This window comes from Pseudopodoces humilis, chromosome 1 (genome assembly GCF_049639895.1).
Source record: "Pseudopodoces humilis isolate 2021_Gansu_Grassland_sample_001 chromosome 1, ASM4963989v1, whole genome shotgun sequence".
In the NCBI taxonomy this organism is placed as follows: Eukaryota; Metazoa; Chordata; class Aves; order Passeriformes; family Paridae; genus Pseudopodoces; species Pseudopodoces humilis.
Genome location: NC_142200.1, coordinates 127,521,590 through 127,544,001, shown reverse-complemented (window position 1 = coordinate 127,544,001; position 22,412 = coordinate 127,521,590). Strand labels below are relative to the sequence as shown.

Below are 22,412 nucleotides of genomic sequence, written 5' to 3'. Positions count from 1 at the left end.
AAGGTAGAGGTTTTTGAGCTATTTTAAGCTACAGAAAACTTTTAGAAATCCTAGCTGCTTTTTTTACAGAAGTTTGGATTAATAGATGAGTACTCCTAGGAGCAAGGCTTCTTAAACAGCTCTGCAAGGCAAGTGCCTTTATCTGACACATGAAAAGATAACTCTGTATGTAGCTACAATACTTCAATCAATTACTAGTGGTCAGTGCAAAGATAGAAAAAAAGTATGCCAAAGAGCAAATCCACAGGTATACGTTTTCATGGATGTCCTGCCCCTTTTGAAGGAAAACTGTCTTCAAACCAAAGGCAGAGTTAAACTTTCCTCTGGTGTCCTGAGACTAGAGAAAAAAAAAAACAAACCAGCAAAACAAATGCAAAAGAAATCCTGGAGTCAGCAATTAAATGAAGTGTAAACACTTCTAGCATATCTTTAGATGTATATCTTTCTTATGATACCTATCGACAGAAGAATCACTTTTAATGCATGGGATTTAATCACTATCCCCCTCCTGATATCCCATTGGCAGTTTGGAAAGGAATCCTTCAAAGCTTATGTGATCTCTAAGATGAATAGTCATTGAATTTATGAGAATTATGAGCACCTCAGATGAAACACGTGGATGGGAAAATAAGAGACTAATTAGTGTTGCCCTAAGAAGAACTAGAGATTAGAACATTACAGTGCATATTTGGTAGAGCCCAGATGTTGAAATGATGCTCCAGTTGTCCCTGAGTGTTTGAGAACAAAGACTAGGCCAACTGTTAGTAACATGAGAACAATTAGAGGTGGCTTGGCCAGTCGATCACATTCCTTCAGATGTAGAAGGACCTCCCAGTGTTCACCAGTAATTACATCATATGGGTGGCACAATGCATTTGTGCAGGCAGCAGCAGTTACTGAATTGGAAGTGTTGTAGATGAAGAATTCCATGCATTGTCTCAGCACAGTGCTGTGGGAAGTAGCTCACTTCTGGGACACAGTGGGCAAGGAGGTTCAATCCACCCATCTAGCAGTTAAATCCAGCTCTCCGTTAGGGTCATGTTCCCCATCCTTGGCAGCCCTGGAGATACAGTGACCTCATGTGAAACTGTTTTAGAATTAGGTGAGGTTCTAATTGGGTCCAGATTAGACATAATTAATTAGGGATTATATTTAACCAAGACCACTGTCAAGAGACTCTTTAAATGCAAAGGCTTAAGAACCTCAGTAAATGGAAAGAGTAGCCTGGGGCAGCAGGAGACTGGTTACATAGGGAAGTCAAACTGACCAAGCAGGCAGCAGAGCTTGCACATCTGGTGCTGGGGGAGGGAAAAGAACATGAGAGTTTGCTGGGGTGAGATATTTATTAAATATTTAATATTAAATATTAATTGAATATTTTTGGTAATAATATTAAATATTCATTGAATTCACACAGGGCACAAGTTAAAGCAGCTGTAAAATGTAAAACTACTAAAAGTTTTGCTAGCTGAAGAAACTTTTCTGCCCCAGTAATAAGGTGGAAGTTTTTCTGTATAGTTTTTAGACAATTGTAGATTTTGTTCATATTGGTAAACTCAGAGATGGTTGTAAGAAGGGAGACTTGTTAATTTTTCTTTGAAAAGAGGAATGACTCAGAGCTACAACAACTGTTTCTGCTCTAGTGGTTTGTTGCACAATACGGCTGATTTGTACTGATTACCTGCTGAATCTAATTGCAGTCAGCTTAATAACAATCCAGGGAGTAAAATAGATTAGAAAAAAAATATAGCTGATGCAGCTGAAAAGTTCAGTAGGTGTTTTCCAGTGGTAACAGTTTCCTTTTGAAACTCCCATTTCCTTTTGGACATCAATCTTAATTGAATACCTAGACCACTGTAAATTAATTAGATCAAAACCCCTATGACTTCTGTTCTGACAATCTGGAAAATGAAGAGGATATAGATAATATGTAAGAATTTTCTGGTTTTCCAAATTGTTCTCTTCAGTAATGTGGCAAGTTGAGAAACATTGTGTCCAGCAATTTATTTCCCCATAAAGGCACAAGCATGCTCACACTTGTTGATTAAGGTAACTGGACCTACTTAGTTAATTTCTTTATTGTGTTTGCATTACTTCTCTGCTAAAGTTGGCATTTTTTCCGATAAAACACTTCCAAGCAACTGTTTTTATATTCTTCACTCGTTGCAGACAGTCAAATAATATTCAAGAAATAAACTGATTTTTTTCCCCCTGCTCCTGAGTGAATTGTGCACAACTAAAAGTGTTCATGACCCTGCTCAGCTGCCTCTCTTCTTTTTCCCTTACCTGCTTACAGTTTGTTTGCTTCAGTGATTCATTTAATTTGGTTTATTTAAAGTAAGGGAAGTAGACAAAAGAGAAGGCTATACTTGCCTTGCTCCAGTTGTGTTTTAGCTCTCCACTAGCCCTTGCATTAGTATTCCACTAGTCATAAACCTAGTTCAATGCCATTGTTAATGACTCCTGTGGAAGGAGGAGAATCTTCTTATTTGTGGAAGTTACCCACCTTGCCAGTCAAAGACTGTTACTACTCCCAGCTGAACACTTGGCAGTCAAATCTGTCCTGGTTTAAACCCACTATACCCTTTCCACAGCTATGTAGCCCAGGCTGAGGATGAGCTCCTTTGAGCAGGCAGAACATCATAGTAATGATGGTATGAAAGAGAATTTTGATGCATGTTAAGAGGGACACAAGCAGGCTATTTCTCTCTCCCATTTGCAGTCCCTCTCACCAGCATAATCTAGAGGTTCCACAACTGTACTTTATTATTGAAAATGGTTCCCAGGTTAATTTTCTTCACTACAAAGAGGTACTTCTCATGCACACTGTGTTGTGTTTCGTCTCAACAAACACTGGGGTATTTTTATCCTGTTCATAACAGCAAACATTTGTTCCTGCTGATGATTCACATTTAGCATGACTAACCTTTTGATGTTGTGTATTCCACCTTAGACGCAGACTGCACAAACTAGGGGTGTCAAAGATTACCCAGGTTGATTTCTTACCTCGGGAGGTGGTATCGTACTCCAAGGAGACACAGACACCTCTGGCCACACATCAATCTGAAGGTAAGATGTTTTGTTTTTTTAAAAAATAATAGAAAATTTGCATCTAAGTTAAAGAATGTAATAAAAATAATAGTGAGTCATAACATAGCTGCTTATCATGTATTTTCTGTATGCTGGTTATTGTTTATGTGATTAATGGCTGTTCTGATGAGAATAATTATAGAAATCACTTTAAATGCAGGTGGAACCAAACTACTGACTTACAATGGGTTGTGTTCAGATAGCAGTTTAATGGGAACATTTAAAAAATACACCACTATGAATATAATTAAAATTGTGCTTTATTCAATTTTTTTATGCTTTCTCAAGGAAGTTATAAATTCTGTGCTTTGTAAAGAGGCAGTGTTGGAAAGTTGCCCTCAGTTCTTTAGTTAGGGTAATTATGTCCCCCTGCTGTAGGTGAAGCTTAGGGAGAAGTTGCAGCTTAGCTCCATGTACTGAAAAAGGAGGTTTGCATACTTGGATGTGGGCAGTCTTTCCTTCTCTCTGCTGACAATCATGCTGGCATCTGTACTCATGAAGCTGTTTGTTGGCTGTTGGGCTCTCTTGTTGATAAGTAAAATACACAGAGTGGCAGGGGGTTGCTGATCTGCCAGGGTTGTACTGCAGAATGCTGATTGCAGGTCAGTGGTACCATTTAAACTGAATGCAAAACTGTGCATTACCCTGAGGTTATATATGCACTAGAACAAAGTGGATAGAAGAGGAGAAACTCACAGCAGTCTTGACCATAATTTTTGCTGTTAACAATGAAGGATCCAGGAAAATTCAACAACTGAGTAATGTTCTGCAGAAGATAGTGTAGAACTTGACCCATCTTCATTTAGAGAAGAAAAATACTCATGTTTGGAAGGTGGTGATGGTGAATCTGTCTAAGTTACTGTTGGGGAGAAAAGAGTGATAAACGTAGCCATTTTTTGGGGAGTTTTTTTGCAACTGGGTTACCAGCTCTGCCTTAGGAAGCAGAAATAGAAACCACTGAGCTAGATGCTCAGATTCTACTTTTCTGGAGCACAAGTTTATCCTGGTCATCTGTGGACTGGAACAGTGCCTTCAAACCCAGGCAGCCCTTTTGCTTGGATGATGCTCCTTCAGCAGCATGTCCAGAGAGCTTTGCCTGCTCATAGGGAGAAGCTGTCTCAGAAGCCTCCCTGGGTCAGTCCAGCTCATCTCTGCTTGTCTGTCTGTGGGCTGCTGAAGCCTCAAGAAAATGGGTTTTGCCCCCAAGTGTTTATCTTCTTTGCTTAAGACCAGTTGATGCTCAAGCCTGGAGCATTATAGTGAATTCATTCTTAGATCAGATGGAGAGGGTGACCTTCCTCTCTGACACATGGTCTTTATCCAATGCAAGAACTTAGGGATATGGGGAATTTAAGACATGGTTTTGTGTTTGCCTTCCTCAGGCCTACAACTCCAGCACTCATGAGTTGACCTGCCTTTCTGAAAAAGACAGGCTCACTTCAGGAAGCATCCTCTTTCAGTAGGATCTTGCTTTTTTTTCCCAAGGAGCTCTTCAACTATTAAAAAATCCTTTCCTTGCTTGACAAGAGGACAATCTCCTGCCCTTCAAGGAAAGAACCCCAAACAACTGTGTGATGCCATGGAGCCTGGCAGTCAGGACAATGAGCAGAGAGGCAGTGTGGTTTCAATTGGTCCTCCCAGCGCTGAGGAAAGTCACTTGTTCCTCCTTTGTGTGAAAGAAGATAAGTGCAAACATAAAACATCATGCACTTTAAACTGCCTGGGCCAAAACTGTGATGGAAGTGGTCAAATATGTGGGTTTGGTGACTGGGTTTGCTATCTGTCCTATTCTCTGTCATCACAACCAAGGAAAAAACACCAACAGTAGCGGTGTTTTACATATTGAAACACAGAGGAAATATCACCCAATCTCTTCTTTCAGATGCGTGAGGGACAGAAAGTGTAACTTACATTTCCTTTCCAATCTGCTGCTGGGAAATTCTCTGCATTTAACTTGGATATGATTATGGCTATGCATCAGTAAAGGAGATTTGGGAAAGTTTGGTTATTCTGTTGAGAGGCTTTTTAATTGGAAATTCTCTAGGGGGTAAATAAGCACCATGATTTTGGTCTCCCAGGCCTGATGGAAATGAACTCTCAGGTTTCCAATCTCCCAAGCCTCTTTATGGATGCTGAAGCCATCACACTGTCAGTCCAAACCTGAACAGCAGAGAGATTCCTCAGGAGAGCAGCTTAGAGAAGTCTCTACACTGTTTCTCTGCATTCATGTGATAAAATAAAGCCATTGTCTTTTCAAAATAAAATTTTCAGCCTTTTACTATGGTTATGGGCTCAGTTATTTAGCATCTGAAGCCTTAGAGTTTGAGAATAGAAAACAAGAAACTTGGATGAGTCTGACTTCAGCATTTGAAATTCATTTTTCACTGCCTGCCTTAAATACTGGAACTGTCAAAATGCAGAATTTTAGGATGAGATTGTCCCATGCTTGCTTCTTGTTTGGAAGACAATTAATGAAGGGTACAGCTAGTTGGAAAGATGGGTGAAAAGAGGACTCTGACTCCACTCCAAGTTCTTCAGCTTTTTTGAAATACTCTCATCAGGTTTTCTGCATTTGCTTCTCTAGAGAGCAGGAAAGAAACTCTGAGGTACTTTAAGCCTACTGCTATTCTGGAGCTCAGTGGATGTTCTTTGTGCCCACCAGATCTTACAGAACTGGAAAAGGAAGGGTTCACTCTGGTACGACCATGCGGTGCCAGAGAGCCAGGTGCTGTGTGCACTGGTCTCAGCTTGTCAGCTGCTAATTTTAGAAGAAATAGTGTGGCATTATTCTTCACTGTATAAAAAACATATTAACTCCTTTTCAGAACAGGTAATTTGCTTTATTTCAGAGGAATAATGACATGTCATTTCCCTCACCAACTCTATTATTTATGGAAATGTGTATATGCATCATTCAATCCTTTGATCACAAGTACCTAATTCGTATGCTTTATTTAGGTCACAGTCAGCTTCAGCCTTTTCTTCCTTCCAGGATGACTTCAAAAACACACAGATCTTGGCTCTGGAGCCTGGTGAAAAAGATGTGTTCTTTACTTTCCCCCTCCTCCTTCTATAACTGAACTTGAATTCAGGTATTTGTAGGCATTGAGAGACATTTTACTTGTCCAATTTCTTCCATTCTGGAGTTGATTAAGACCTAGCCCATGACAAATATTTTTTGAGAGGTCTCTGGGACACTTCCTTCATTGAGCAGAAGCTCTCACATCACCTCAGGAGTGGCAGCCTCATGTAGCCTTCAATGGTTGGACCCTGTAAAGCACTGCAGACCCACTGTTTGCTGAAGGTGCACCTAGGAGAAAACAGAAAATCTGTTCTGATCTGGCCTGACCTCTGCCCAGGACAGATCCCTCATGCTGTGCAGCAGTGGGCTGAGCTCTGTATGACTGCCTGCAGTCCACCCTTTCAGACAGAAAAACGCTCTCCACATTCAGGCTTTGCTAGATGCCTGTCTCATCTCCAGCTTACTGTCCTGCTCTACAATGGGCCAGGAGGTAAAATCTCAGAGAAGGGAGATACTCCTCTGATCTGTGTCCCCTCAGAAACTCTGGGCTGCGAGAAGGAGAAATTCTGTGAGCTTTCTGGCTTTGCTGTCCAGTGTCAGGAGTGTTGTTATTCCTCTTTTGTGAAGCAGAAACTACTTCATCAATAAAATGAGATGTTCCGACATTCTGGCTTGACTGTCACTGCAAATGGGTTAGTCAGAAATGAATTCCTGAAAGAGTATGTCCCGTGTAAAAGAAAAGATCTGATTTTTAAAACAATGGAAGTCGTGTGCACTTCATGAGTTTATCATCTTCAACAGATGATGGTTCATGAGGGGAAAACAAATGATCTGCCATACTCACCTCCTGAGCAGGGTAACCCCATCCTATGTCACAAATGTAGCCCAGTTCTGGCAAAGAACTTTGGTTTTTTTTGAGACCTTTGATCTATCTATTTATCTGACATTTTCAAACACTAAGGGTATTTTGACTATTAGAGAAAAAAGTAAAATAAGCTCTCTACTCCATCTGGAAGTAGGCTGGAATGAAGTGGCAAAATGGAGGTGGAGCTCCAGAGGCTGCGTTGGGTTCTGCGTGTGTCTGACAGTGCAATTCTCTTAACTAAGGCTCCTGAAAGTTACCCTTTTTAAAGCAGTGCGGGAAGAGAGGGGAATTCTGCTCACAGTCAGGCTCATGAGACACAAGTTCAGGTATCTGTGTGAGATAGCAAATGTTAAGTGCCTACTGTAGGGTGAAACAAAATTCTCTAGGTGCCACTGATTGCACTGACTAGTTCTTCACTGACTAACTTGATGAGAGAGCACTTTATATAGTCATATTGATTTAGGTTTGTCAATAGTGGGTGGAATGGATATGTCTAAAAGAGTGATACATTGGCATCATGTGAGGCCTGTGGCCTACTTTGAGTTTTGGTAATTGAATGGGAAGTTATCTGTGACTAGGACTGACGAGCTCCAGTGCTGTGAAAGCAAGTCAGGCCTCTGGAATCTCAACGTTTCCATGAAAAAATCCATGGATAAACCAATTTATACTTTGATTGATCAAGGTCCGAGATTTCCAGGTTTAATCATTGAGGAGATGTGTCTCTGTAAATGCTTTAGGATACTGTGCAGCAGATCTCCAGCCCAGCAAACTCTGCCCCAATGCTACTGTGCCTGCCGTGCCTGACTGCAGCTCAGCTCTAGCTTTGTGAATTCACGCCACACTTTGGAAAAGCCAGTCCCGGAACTAAGTGAGATCATACTTGAGCTTTCCCATGGCCAGCCTGGCTAAAGCTTGTGGATCAGAACTGGGGTTTAAGTTAAAGAGCTTACTTTGGCTTTTCCCTCTCAGGGAATTGTAAGCTCAGCTCTAGTCTGAAAAGGACGAGTCTGGGCCCAAGAATAGCTTTGAACATTTGATCATTTAATGGGAAATGCAGATGCCCATTTGTGCATTACCATGCATGTAGCATATGTGTCAGGATACATGATAATGTGTGATGGAAATTGGACATAACTGGGGGGAAAGCAAAGACCTTCTGCTGTAAACAAAAGGAGGTGCTGAATAGCAAAACTAGGATAGAAATCACTCTTAAAAAGAGAGGATAACCTAAAGATGAATCGGTGTTAAAGAAGAGACTTTTTAAAGAGACAGAGCCTTAGGATTTGTACTAAGGGACACTAATTTTGTGATTTTTTTTTTTTGTAATTTTGTAAAATATTATGCTCCATCCTAAGCGGTACCAATGTGTCACTAGGTGTTCTTAGTTAGCTGTAAAAATCCAGTTTGTCTTTTCTTCTCAGACTGCAGTCCATCAGAGTTGTACCATGGATCTCAATAGCTGGCATAAGCACTCTGATTCAAGACGGCTTTGTTTGATTAAATCAACAAAGCTTAGTTTGTACTGTTGTACCAGACTGTACAAGATGGGATGAGACTAGAATGAAACAATGCAAAGATTTGAGGCATTGCATTGTATAGCAGTCTTTCAATAATTCCTCTTTCTTCCTGTCACAACTGCATCACCTTTTCTAAATAACAAAGTTTTCAAGGTGGATTTTTATTTTTTTTTTTTCTTTTAAATTTGAATTCGACATAAAAATCTTTCAAAGGCATTCAGGCAGCGCTCTCTGGTGGTGCAGAGGTGAGGCGCCGCTCCTGAGGAATGCTGGCAGGGAGGGAGGCGGGGATGCTGGAGTGACCTGCGGAAAAACCCTCGCCTCATCTTTTGTCTGAGGCAAGGAAAAAAAAAAAAAGAATTATACTTAACAGAAGGTGCTTGAGTTGTATGACTGAGATGTATTAATGCAAGTGCTGATGAAAGAAGTGAGAGAGGAGACCAAGGCATTACACAGAAATTCAGGGGGAAAAAAAGCATAGTATTTAGAAATGTTAAAATGCCTTGGAAAATCAGTCATAGGTATTCAGGGCAATAATACACTAGTGAAATCAGGTGCAAACTCTTGCTATTGCCAATGCCTTTTTGAAGTACAATTAGTAAAGTACAATTTGTTAATTTATCTATTCCAGAACAGCTACAACAGGCAGCTACCAAGTGTGTTGTGTTCCACTTCTAGTAGGCTACAGACATTGGATGTATGCCTCTGAAGGCTTTCTTTACCACCTGGCTCATGATAATTTTATGTGGTACAGAATTAGAATAAGGAATCTTGGCTTTAGAAATTTGTTTCTCAGTTTTTTGTTGTGCAGAACAATACATTTGACATTTCTAAGGATTTCTTCTGGGAGGAAGAATGAAGAGGCCAAAGTCTGGTCCTGGATACTTAGTTGTTTGAGTGCAGAAAGGGACATCAGATGTTTGTTCTCCTATTACATGTAACAGGATTGGGCTCAAACAGGATTTCTGTAAGACAATCCCAGTCCATTTCAAAAAGGTGGCCAAACGGTATATTAATCTGCAGTCATTGCTTCAGTATTTGCAATTTCCCATTCCCTGTTTCTCCTTCCAGGTTTTCTCTAAAGACTTCTGGAAAGGGACTTTTCTCAAGGTGTTCTCAGATAGTCCTATGCAGAGAGCCCTTTTAATGCTGAACTGTTTTGAACAAGCACATCTGACAATTTATTAAGCATCAGTAATTCTCAGGGAATTATCTGCTAAGAACTGGTTTAGCAGAGGGAAGATTGCCTCTGGCCACACACAGTTGGAGGTCTGAAGAAAGAAAACTCTTTAGAGATCTTAGACTTTTTCTTGATCATTTAATTACTCAGGAATCAAGTAACTTGACTCTTTGCAGCTCCTCCACGATCTTAACAAAGTTTTGGGCAGGTCTCCTGAAAGCCAGGCACATACACATAGGAGTTTTCTGCTCTAAAGTGTCTCTGACCTTCTGCAGATTCTGGTATCTTTTGCACAAGGTACCTCTGCATTAAATCCAAGCCAAGAAAGTATATCTGGTAATTCTGTATGAGGGTGGGGAGAGAACAACAGACTTGTCACAGCTGAACTATGCCATTTCCAAACCATTCAGGCAACAAAAGATGAGGAACAAACCAAAGCTTAACTGCCTTCTTGATGAAATAGGGAACCAGCTTTTGGCCTGTGCTGCCTTGGAGGGGACTGTTGTGCAATTTTGTTCTGTGCGTGGAAACAATACTGCTTCAGAGCTTTTGCAGCTGTCATGGAGAGGGACCATGCTGTACCACCCCTCCTTGCACCTTCTCGATCCTAATGGGTGATCCTTGCTCTGTGCTTTTGAGCAAGTGGATCCTATCCTCCACCTGAGAGATAGGAAGCTGTTGTCTCCTAGAATAACCCAAAAAGCATTGTAGTCGGTCTCCTTGTGTGGAAACCAACCTGCTCCTTTAGCTGCAGTGGGAAATAATGCAATGAGATCCTGCTACATCTGGTGTTGCTTGATGGAAAACAACAGAGCTGATGTTAAGAGCCCTGACCTCAGACTCCTTTAACTAGCTGCAAGTCATCTCACAGTGCCTTTGACCCATCTCTGTGTCCTGACATCTGAAACTAGCAGTGATCCATGAATTCAGAGAGAAGCCCTGTAACACCTGTATGCAAATTGAGTTCTTTGTTGGCTGGAAATGAAAACCTTCCTCTTCAGTCTTTTTTCACTGGAAAAGATCCTGGCCATGTTTTACACATGAACAACTGCTGTATTGAGCTGATTTGTTAAATGTTCCCCTCAAGCAACAAAATATTTCTAAACTTATTTGCAAATATATGACTATTAGTATGTTGTAACTTAGCTTTAACGTGAGAACAAGGAATTTGTCCCACTAATGAGCAACACCGTGATTTCCCCAGTCAGCAGTCAGTGGCATGACAGTGACCAATTTTTTTCTATTTGCTGTTTTCACATGTTCCTAGTTATCACTTTATGTATAATTTCAGCAGTGTTTGAATATGCTTTGAATTAGCAATGTGTATACATATTACAATGTTCAAACAAGAAGGTTCAGACCTGAAAATGCAAAAAGGGTGAAATTTGGGTTAACAGTGCTTCCAACAGAACAATGAAGACATGTCTTTTTGTTTTCTTCAGAAAGCATGCTTTTTCCTGCCATTCCTGTAATTCCTTCTTTAGACTAATGGGTGATGCCTATTCAGTGTATACATGAAAACTAATACCCAGCACCTTCTATTATGTGTTTAGTAACCTTTGGCAAATTCTGGCTTTGTAACATGGACCAATCTCCACTAGCATTTAAGACAAGATTAAGAAAAATGTGCATGGCAGAAGTAGCAGTTATTAATCCTCAGTGCTCTAATTAGCACTTAATCTTTCTAATCCTGTAAGTAGATACAAAATCAGGCCTGAAATAGACACAGGCCATAATGTGGAAAGGCTTTCATTAGTGGTGTTAAAAAGATGTAGAGAAAACTGCTTGGTTACTTCACACTTCTCAATTTGATCCTTGGCACTTGGACTCTAAGAGATGAAAAAGATTCACGTGCCAAAATCCCCTCTTCTGTTTTAACCCACGGTACTAATGTACTGAGTCAAAAATTACACAGCTGAAAATTCTCCTGTTCAGCACCTCTCTATCTTCAATTCTATAGCTGAGCCTCAGCCTAAGAAGCTGGCTAATTGTGCCCCTCTATAGTCTCCTTTAATTGGCTCATTTCCATAGGAGAGGCCACCTGCCTTGGATAGAGCAGTGTCAGCTGCTTGCCCTCAGACTGACTGGAGAGGGAGCCAAGTGGCTGGGCTGGGCAGAGTGAAGAATTTGGCACACCCCACATGACTCCCGGCCTTGAAGATGAATGGGGATGCACCCCAAGCTGCATCTTTGTTCACCAGGTGTGTCCTCACAATCTGACCTGAGCACCTGGGCAGAGCCCTCAGTGGCACCCCAGGGCCCCCTTCTTCCTTCCAAGAGCTGCTCCAAGGTCATGTAAAGCCATCCTGTATTTAGTATAATGGCAAACTGTAGGTCTCATCTGTATGTAATACTTGAGAATCCCTGCTCAAAATCAGTAGTAGCTGGATCCTTTCCAGAGAATCCTTTTAGTCTCTCACGCACACCAAGAGTTACTCTGAAAACTGAAGAAAGGATCTGGATGAAGAAACCTTTAATGAAATGGGTATGTCAGTAAAGTAAAACTCTCAGCGTGAATTCCCACTGGCCACTATTAATAGAAGATGGAATTCTCTTTTGCTGCAATACAATAGACTGTCTCCACGAATAATGTCACTTTTCAACCAGACCCTGGCTGTCACTTGCCCATCTATCTTATTTAAAACAAACTTAGCATGTATTCACTCTGAGCCACAATTACTTCAGATGTATGTCCTAGCCATAAACCTCCAAACCAGCACTCTCTCTTCCTACAAGCTAATACCCTACTTAAAGCACACAGGAAGTGAAAACATAATCATCATTTTTCTGAAATGTGTTGAGCTTGAGCCATGAAACTTCACACTTATTTTAAGTCTATAATTGCATGTTGTTGCTGTGGATACTCCTTTTTTTTTTCCTCATCCCAATTGTGTTGTGAAGCTTGCTACGTCCAAGCTCAGTATGGGTTCAGCTCCTCTGTGATTGGCACAAGCAGATCCCTGCACTTATGAATAGACTCACTGATCTCAGTAGCAGCTGCTGGATTTTGAGGACTCCCTCAGAATTGGAGCTGAACTTCTTTGAAGGTATTTCCCAAGCTACACAACTGGAGAAGTTTTGAAATTTTAACCCTTAATCCATGGTTGTTACATATTTTCCTCCTTGTCATCTCCACTCAGATGTTCACTCTTCCTCTCGTAGGCACCAATTACTCAGCAACAACACGCTCAAAAAAGCCACTCATCTGCTATGAAACACAGAAAGCACTAAAGATCTTGCTTATGACTACATGAAGAATTCTCTGTGTGCTGGTACTGCATCACAAATAATGGGCAGGTTGAAGACAGCATCTTACAAAATGAGACAGCACAAACTCCTCCTGCCTGTGTTTCACAAACTTCTTACCTGTGATGTGAGATGCTCTGGGATTCGCATGGGGAGATAATTGAGGCCAAAGGAGCTGAACCCAACACAGTCTTGTGAGGGGGATATGGACCCTAGCCCAGACTGTGCCCAAGTTCCCAGACCAGTGGAACTAGTTAATTTGGTCCAGATGTGAACTGCGTGTGCTGTAACATGCTCACTATTCGTACTGATTAGGAATAAGCATCTCTTATAATCTGCCTTTTCCTCTTTGCTAAATTGGGTATTGCAGAAAGCTTGGATTCAGGATTTCCAAGTAGGCAGGGTTCCTAAGAGTTAGGCATGTTTACGTACATTTTAGGGATGTAAGAGCTGCTGTTTAAGCAAAAATAGAACAAATTTACATCTGGTTCTCATTTGTGCAGTCATGAAAAGGTGTCTAGTGAACAGTGAGCTTCCATTTTCAAGAATGCCTTGGACAGAGCTGGAGTGCTCAGGCACAAGTGCACCATGACACTGTGTGCTTGGGAAACATCTGTTCTGCCATTCCTAGGGTGGAACAGGATGGAGGCAGAGAGGGAGCAGGAGATGAATCTGGTCTCTCTTTTCTTTTACTGTCTCTCTAGTCTGTGGATGGAAATGCGTTTAAAAGTTGCAGATACATTTATATAGTTATTTATTTACATATAGGTACAGCTATAGATACAATGTTTACACAATGTATTACCTATCTATATTATCTCTGTGGATTTACAGATACTTGTAGATACACACATAAAGCTGACCACTACCAGACCTCACCACCTGCCAAATTGGCTCAGAGCAACTGTGTGAGTCTCAGGAGTCTTATCTTTGTTACAGTCTATATGTGTAGCTCAGAGCAAGTCACAAACTGAGTTACAATCAGCGCAGAGACATGGGCCTATCTCTTCATTTCCCCAAAGCAGAGACCACTAAAAGCTTAAACATGAACTAAGTGAACTCACAGCAGCATCATTTATTAGGATTTTTAGCCATCACAGAGCTGTCTGGTCTAGCAGCATGACTAGTGCTAGTACCCAAGCTGACTAGCTGCATCCTTGTGGAGATACTTCAGTAGTTCAGTGTAATCACATGCAATAGCTCTACCTTGAGCCTGTTTGTGTGAACTTTCCATACCCAAAAGAGTGAGGCACAGCCTCCTTGAAGGCAATTTACCCTATGTACTGTATTTATCACAACACTGGAAAAATCATCTTCTATTGGTGCTTTTCTCCATTGCTTACACGACTTAGCCAATGCATTCAAATTAAAACCTTCATTTTTAGATGGTTGAGTTTAGGTAATTCCCACCATTTTCTGATGGGAATATGGGCAAGTGTGTTATGAAGTATTTTACTGTAATCCCCTGAAACAGTTTTGGAACTACTGTTACTGCTATTTCTTTTCTTGAGCTCCTTCACCTCTTTGAAGCTGCTTCTTGGGTCTCCATGAAAGAAAAGTGAAAAAGCAGGCATCTTATTTTCCTCTGAAACCTGTGTAATTGAGGACAGCTCTTTCTCAGCTGATAAAGACAATTGGATAGAGAAAAAGTAGAAAAATTACGTTGCTCTTTTATATCTTCAATTAAGTAGTGTTTTCATACTATTCAGAGGACTTTATTGTGTAGGCTCAATACTACATTTTATGTGCTAACATTTATTTTGATACATCAGTCTAGTTTGCATATTATCAATGCATATCATGCATGTCCTCAAATGCATGTTTCTATTCCATTTTGCTCGAAGATTTTGCCATACAGTAAAGCTCATCAAATTCCTTCCCCCAAGGAGTGCTGAGCATCAAGTGGATACATATCTAGATCTAGAAATTATAGCATCATGACTCTGAGATGGACAAAACCACAACTTTGTTTACTGAGGTGTAGGATGGGGAATATATGCTTTTATCTCTTCTTTCATCACTTTCAACAATATCACATAGGTTGTGGGACTGTTCATTTGACCTCTGATGTTTATTGTATTAGAGTGTCTTGAAGAAGTATAAAAAAATGAATACCCAACCCTTAGGTGTTAGCTATGCAGTGAGGATATCTTCAGATCTAATTACTGAATTAGTACTAGTTTGTGATAATCCTTAATGAATCTAGATCAGAAAAGGTTAGTAAAAGTACCTTTTCTGTTTCACAGTTCATCAGCTTGAGATAATTTAGTAACAAAGGCTCATGTTGCAATCAGGGAAAAGACTCCCACTGACTAAAATGGGACCTGGACTGGGACCAAATTAAGTGCTTGCCATGAGCCTAAATAGTTGACATTGTCAGTGACTCATGATGTGAAGCCCTTCAGTACATTGTAGAATCATGTTATTTGTATTTGATTAAATACAAAATTATTTTGCTAGGCTTTCCAGCATTGAAAAACAGTCATTTACATAAGAGCCAGGCAACAAAATAGCTATCCTCTTTTACCCTGGTTAGCAGGCTTAATCCTGCAAATATTTATGCATGTTCTGTGCTCATCGTTAGTCTTCTGACATATTTGGTTGTCTGATATCAGGCATGTATGTGTTTGCAGGAGGGGATCTGGTGCTGTAATTTTCATTTGTTTTATGCTGTTTTGCTGATAGACTGCAAGCTCTGAAGGGCAGGAAATGTGTTTATTTTTCATACTCACCAGTACAAAATATAGAAAACATGCTGTAAAGAAATATTGATCATGAAAAATGTATTGATATATCATAGAATAATTTGGTTTGGAAGTGACCTTTAAACATCATCTAATCCATCTATCCCTCTCCAATGAGATATATTCAGTTAGACTGGGGTGGTTAGAACCCTGTAGAACCTGACCTTGAATGGTTCCAGGGATGGAGCATCTGCCACCTCTTTGGCACTCTCATTGTGAAAAATCTTTTCCTTATGTCTCTTAGTTTAAAGCTATTGTCCCTTGTTTTATTGCAACAGAACCTACTAAACATATGTATTACACACATATATCTATATCTATATCTATATCTATATCTATATCTATATCTATATCTATATCTATATCTATATCTATATCTATATCTATATCTATATCTATATCATCTATACCTATATCTATATCTGCATTTAAATGGGAAAATATGCTTCTTCCCTGTTCTTCAGGTTGATTCACTTTGGTAAATGTTAAAAATGTGCATTTTATTATTAACACCTTTTATCAATCCAGTGAACAATAGAAAGAGCAGCTCTGCTCCAATACTGGCCACATCTTGCAATAATTTATAAATGTCCCATATTAAAAATAATACAGTTACTCAAACTTTTTCAAAATATCCCAGGGTAAGCAAATGCTTTTGTATTATTATTAGTTTTGACAGACCTGATTGTGTGCTGGCCATTGTTAAAGGGTTCTATCTGCCTCCAAACACAGTGAGAGACAAAGAATTTTTAATGAATTTAATTAAAACTTTATGTGGTTTATGGTGTTCACCTCCAGCTGGTGTGCCATTCTTCTCTGTTGAATGAAGTTTCCTCTGATGCATAATGATGTGTTTTATAAGAGGGATGTTGAACCCCCTTCCTAGTAGCCCTGAGGTAGTTTCCATGGTATGACACAGTGGTCAAGTTTTTAAAAGCAGGTCTCTTAAACTTAAGCGAACTATTTATATGGTTAAATGCACAGGCATGGATGCATAGATATGAATCTTATAATAAATCTAAGAATCTTTTTTTCCCCCTTGAAACAGTCCTTGTGGGCTAGCTTTTATGACCCATGCTGCTGAGCATTTGTCTGTACAATTGGCACACTGACATGAAAGGGTCTTGTTATTTGACTGCTTCTGTTGGGGGTAGAAAGTTGAATGTGTTCTCCTTCGGTTAGCACACTACATCTGTACCAGGCACAAGGTCCTGATACTGATGGGCACTCCTAGTGCTGCTGTAATAAAAATGAACAATAACATGCAGATAGCCTCGTTAGCAAATGTTTCAGTGTATTTTATGAGACATGCTGAGACACTGCAACAAGCTGGGTCATTCCCATGGCTGGTTAGAGTGAGTGGAATTTCAGTCTTCTGAATCTCTCGTGTGTTACGGCTTTCACTCACGGTCTCTTAAAAGGGCAGTGACCTGTGTCCTTTTCCTGCATGCTGTCAATCTGTATTTCTTCTGTCAAGAAGTAAGCTCTTGCTACAAGAGGTAGGCTTTTCATTTGTTTTAAGCACTTTCTTTCCATGATCTTGAGTCTGGGTGTGGCCAGACTGAAAAACAGAGCTGTATTTTTGTGGTTCTTTGGATGGTGAGATCTCAGTTGTGCAAGAATCTTGAACAAGTTCCTCAGGGAAGGAATGAATGAAGCAAGATGTCTTGGACCAGAGGAATAGGACTTAGGAACAACTCGCATCTCTACAGGGTGTAGCGTGATCCCTGGAGAAATGTCTGCAATGGAGGTTACAGACTTCCAGTGGTTTTGCAGAGACTGGAAAACTGAGATGAATGTTGAAAGGCATCTTCATAAATAATGTGTCTTGTTCTAAAAGTTGTCAGGAATTGGATAGGAAACTGGTTACAAAATCACCCTGTACCAGCATCACCCTTTTATATCACTGATCAACTCACTGAGGTTGGGAGAGCCTTTTATACTCTCTCATTGGGAGGTGACTAAAAGGAAGCTTTCCAAGAGTATCACTGTATCAGCTGGAAAACAGTCAGTGGTTACCTGGAGATGAGACTGTTCTCTTGGGAGGGGGATCTCGGTGTTGAATCCACCTGTGATCTTTAACACTGTTTTCTAAAGTTTAGCAAATAGTAATAACAACAGTAAATCACCATTTCTCTTTTTACCCAACTGATGAAGAAACAAAATGATGCTGGGGAGGACCAGTCACAAGGTAAATCAGAAAAAGTCTTTGGAAAAAAAATGCTGAAAAATGTGTCATTTGGCACTTGGTGGAATGACAAAGACCTGAAGAGATGAAGGAGCATGAAAAGCTGAAGAATACTTCCTGGTGATAGGCATGAAAAGGAAAGCATGATGAACAGAGAAAAAAGGTGGATAAATACTAGATTGTAGAGAATGAAGAAATGAAAAGGAATTAAATGAAGAAATAATTGGAAGAAAGTGGAGGAAGTCCTGAAAATCACAAAGACATATTTGTATTTTCCTCAGAAATTAACAGGATACTCCTGGAGGTAACAAGGAAAGGATATGAGGAGTTGACTGTCCTACACGGGAAAAAATCTGACCACAGACTAATGAGTCATCTTGTTGCATTGCTCCTGATTCCAGATGCTCTGACTGCAGTCTCCAGTGAAGCTTTGTTTGTTAGAGCAAATCAAATAAACTTGTTCTGATAAGCTGCAATGTACCCTTCAGGGAAGGAAGAGCTTCTGTCAGTTAGCACAGGGAGCTCTTGGACTAAATGTACCAGCAGCTGAGTGGCGTGTTCTGTCCCTGGGGTCTGTTGTCAGCTGGTGGACTGGATTCTGTGCAGCAAAAAACAGAATGGTTTATATTTAGTGTGAGCATGAAGGTGGCTGTCTCAGAGCTGCGCATCGTGGTGTGGAAGTTTCTCTGGACACAGGCAGGGCCACATGAAGGGGGGATCACACAGCTGTAACAATGAATAATTTCTTCATACATCATGGGGGTATGAACTTCAGTGTGCAGTATCAGTCAGGACATCAAAGGCTCTGTAACTCACCTCGTGGTTAAAGCAGTACTGCTCTTTGCCTTTGGTTAATGTTGTCAGGTGGTCAAGCTGTTAGGCATTGCTCTATACTCCTGTGGTCTCCAGCTCTAAAACAACATTATTCCTGGAATGATTTTTTGATAAGCAGTTTTAGAAACAAAGTAAAAGAAACCTGAGAAAGACTAAAGGTTGGGACTACAAGGGCTGAGTTTGAATTGCACACACCCATGACATACTGTTAGTGTTTCATCAGCCTGTGAACACTGACAGTCTGACAGTGAACCAGTGGGTCCTTTGAAGCAGAAAGGCAGGGCCATAAGAAAGTGTAGGAGTCCAGGTGCTGGCTGTAGTCTTGCTGTTAAAAAACAGAGAAGAAATCAAGCAGGAAAGAAATCAGATGACTGAAACCAAGGATTTTTTTTCCATGGTTTGTAGATACTTTGCACAAAGTGGCTAATGAATAAAGGAGGAAGATGTGCAAGGGTCAGACATGTAGCAGGTTTTATTGGCACATGAAACTGCCACAGAAACAGAGGCTTGAAGAATGATCTTAGGGCGAAAAAGAGGGCCTTTCTCAGCTCAGCTGAAGTGCAACACTGCCTGCCCCAGCCCTTATGCATAACAAGGGCATTGTGGAAAATGGTGCTGCTGAGAACATTTTGACAGGAAGTGAAGGTAGCCAAGCACGCATCCAAGACTCTGCCTTTGGACACTTGTCCTTCAAGGTACACTTCTAGGTGACTTAAGTGGGAAACTTCTGGATTATTAAGGCCATTGCTGGATTTTGGAAGGAGGTCTGTACACACAGATTCGTAACTGTTGGCAGGACAATAGCGGAGAACAGACACAGGAAATCTGTGCCACTTACTATATTGCCCATTTTAGGTAGTTTTTGAAGCACAAAGTGATTTTGAGCCACAGTGGTCTTTAGGAGGTATTGTACATGCCTGTCTGTATATAGAAATCATAGAATCATGGAATTGTTAAGTTTGGAGAAGATCTCTAGGATCCTTAAGTCTAATCTTCAACCCTGTAGCACCATCATATTCATCGTTAATCTGTGTGAACATAGATTGGTGTCATTTTAGGGTGAAACAGGGTCATTTTGATTAAAAATATGGACAATTAGTAAGCTACACTATAGATAGCTTTTAAGTCTTTGGATTGGAAACACTGATTCTGTCAGAATATAAAGAGAATCTTACAAAAATAAAAAATAATAGAAGCAGACTTACAAAAATAATGGACATTTAATAAGTCTGCCTGTATTTTTCCTTGTCTCTGGCTTCAGGCTAGATTGTCTGTGCATGGAACATCCTTAAAATCATAAGCAAATTATACCATATTTTCTTCAGAAGAAATAGGAGATTTGGCTCCTCAATCTCCCTTAAATGCTTCAAAATCCCTGGATCAAAGCCCACAGAATCTCTCCTGAGGAGAAATCTGAATGTGGATAATTATGCAGGAAGCTATGAGCACTTTCATGTTTTAGCTTCTTTTACTATTTAAGTAGAAGTTAAAATGAAATAAAAAGATGTATCATGTCTTATCTTGACAGGTTTTTTTTCTTTGTTTTGGAATCCAACATTCACAGTTTCCAAAGAAATAATGAAAAATTTTATGTAGTTTAAGTCTTTCCCCCAGTAGTCTTTATACTGAAAAGTATTCTCTTTGAAAAGCTGAACTTTATACTCAGCTTGCCAGTATTGTTAAAATGACACACTTTTTGGTGACCTTTGCTAAATCTGCATAAATATTTCTGTCACTTTTGATTATTTCTTTCTGCAGTTTAGAAAGTCCTTTAGAAAGTACTGTGCTATTTGTGTCCACATGAATAGCAAAACTCATGAACATTTCCTTTTCTGAGGGAAAACTTTTCTGTCCTATGCTTACGCACCCTGAAACAGTCTTCAGACGTGAACCCTTTGACCCTCTTGATGACTTTAGTGAAGGGACAGTGGGAGTTATTTGAGCCAGGAAGCTGTACAGCAGAGGATATAATTTGCTTGTGAGGGATATAAATCAGTTATCCATGTAGAATATGGGTCAATCAATGTTTGCTCAACACAGTTCTTTGGTCACTTTGCCTCAAATGGCACTTGCCATGTCCTACTAACCTTCTGTAGATGTGTGTCATGTAGGCAGCAATAACAATTCCCTTCATGTAGGCAGCAATAACAATTCCTTTCTTGGACTCTAGCAGAGAAATGCTTGCTGAAGCCAATTACAAAATACCTGTTGATAAAACTGAAATCAAGATATTATTTCAGCATTCTAAGTCCCCTGTGTAACTGGGCTGCTTTATAGCATTGTGCTAGACTGTAAATCACATTTGCATTAGCTTTAATGCCCTTCTCCATCCCAGTGCTGTATATGACAGCTTCAGTGTACCTGAAATTGAGGCCAAAACAATTTGCATCTATTTGAATGACTTTTGCTGAAGTGAGAGCCATTTGAAGGATGATCCCATAGAGGCAAATCAGCAATGTAGTCTGAGATCTCTGCTCACTGCCCACCCAAGGCCCACTATCCCATTCCCAGCCAGCTTAGTTAGGTTCTGTCCCTGCCTTGGCAGGGGGATTGGGCTATGATGACCTCTATGATTGGGGATGATCTCCAGAGGTCTCTTCCAACCCTCAGTATTCTGTGATGAAGAATCTAGCCTAGAATTTGTTTGTATTATATGGTACTGCACAGGGAACATGGAAAAGCAACCATATAACTAAAAGAAGCTGTTTGGTAGACTGAGCCTGCAACATACAGTAAGAATAAGAACATCAACAAATGTCAGCCTTGGTAGCAAACTTCAGGCTTGCTCTCGGTGCACCACTGACTCATTGTAGTGGTCACTGTCTGCAACATGGATTAGTGAAAAAAAGCAGTGCATGTAAAATGATTGAAGTGCTGATCATTCTGCTCTCAGGAAAGGATGGTCTCTTTGCCTTGCTGCTGGCATTGCCTGCTTTACTGAGGTAGATATGCATGTGTTCCATGTCATTACTGGTGGTGTGTTCTGGACTTGTTATAAATACGCTCAGTTTGGGTCAGGATTTAAAAAAAAAAAAAAAAAAAAAAGTGGTCTCTCTGATTTGTTGTAATGATGGTGTGCTGTCTGCACTGTGTCATTTTCCTTAACCTTGTAGTGGGATAACGTGCAATTAGAGACTGATGTCAGCCTGTAAAACTTTGGTGTAAAATTTTGGTCGCACCAAAATACCATACTTCTTAACAAAGCTGGCAGACGTGTCCTTTGGCAGCAGCTGCTTGCCATGTGATTTAAAACTTCCTGTCACTATAATTGATGTGTTTTTATTCTTTCCACTTCCTGAAGCCTGATCAGAATTAAAATTGCTGTTGGAATTTCCTGTCAAAGCAACTCATTTATTCGCCGAGCGCTGCACTGACAGTACTTTGATTGGACATTGCCTTCAGCTATTCTCGGGCAGAGATTGCTGTGAATTATGCTCCTTGCCCAGGTTTGACTTCCCTGCATGCCACATCTGCAAATATATACAGATTGTCCATCATGTGGTAACCTTGTCCTAATGAAAACTCCACATGTAAAATGTTAGATTTGAATATCAAACTTGGCCACCTGCTGGGGCCCTGGCTTTTTTGTTTATTTAGGAAACCCCTGAATTCTTCAACTGATTGTCTCACCGTAGCTTTCATGTTACCTACCAAAAAGAGCTGTGCTATGTTTCTACACTGAGAATTTATGCTCCTTTTCATATTTCCTTTAGAAAAAGCTAATGT

The 22,412-nt window shown here is 40.3% G+C and overlaps 1 protein-coding gene across 5 annotated transcripts in view; it reads left to right on the top strand.

Annotated features, from left to right (window-relative positions):
- The window catches only part of DYNC1I1 (dynein cytoplasmic 1 intermediate chain 1), a 201,548-nt gene that overhangs the window by 57,875 nt on the left and 121,261 nt on the right, over positions 1–22,412 (top strand). For all 5 annotated transcript variants that reach the window (XM_014248490.2, XM_014248488.2, XM_088061816.1 and 2 more), the window contains exon 6: positions 2,954–3,069. In XM_014248490.2, the coding sequence (XP_014103965.1) occupies positions 2,954–3,069 (116 nt within the window). The remainder of the gene's footprint in view (positions 1–2,953; positions 3,070–22,412) is intronic.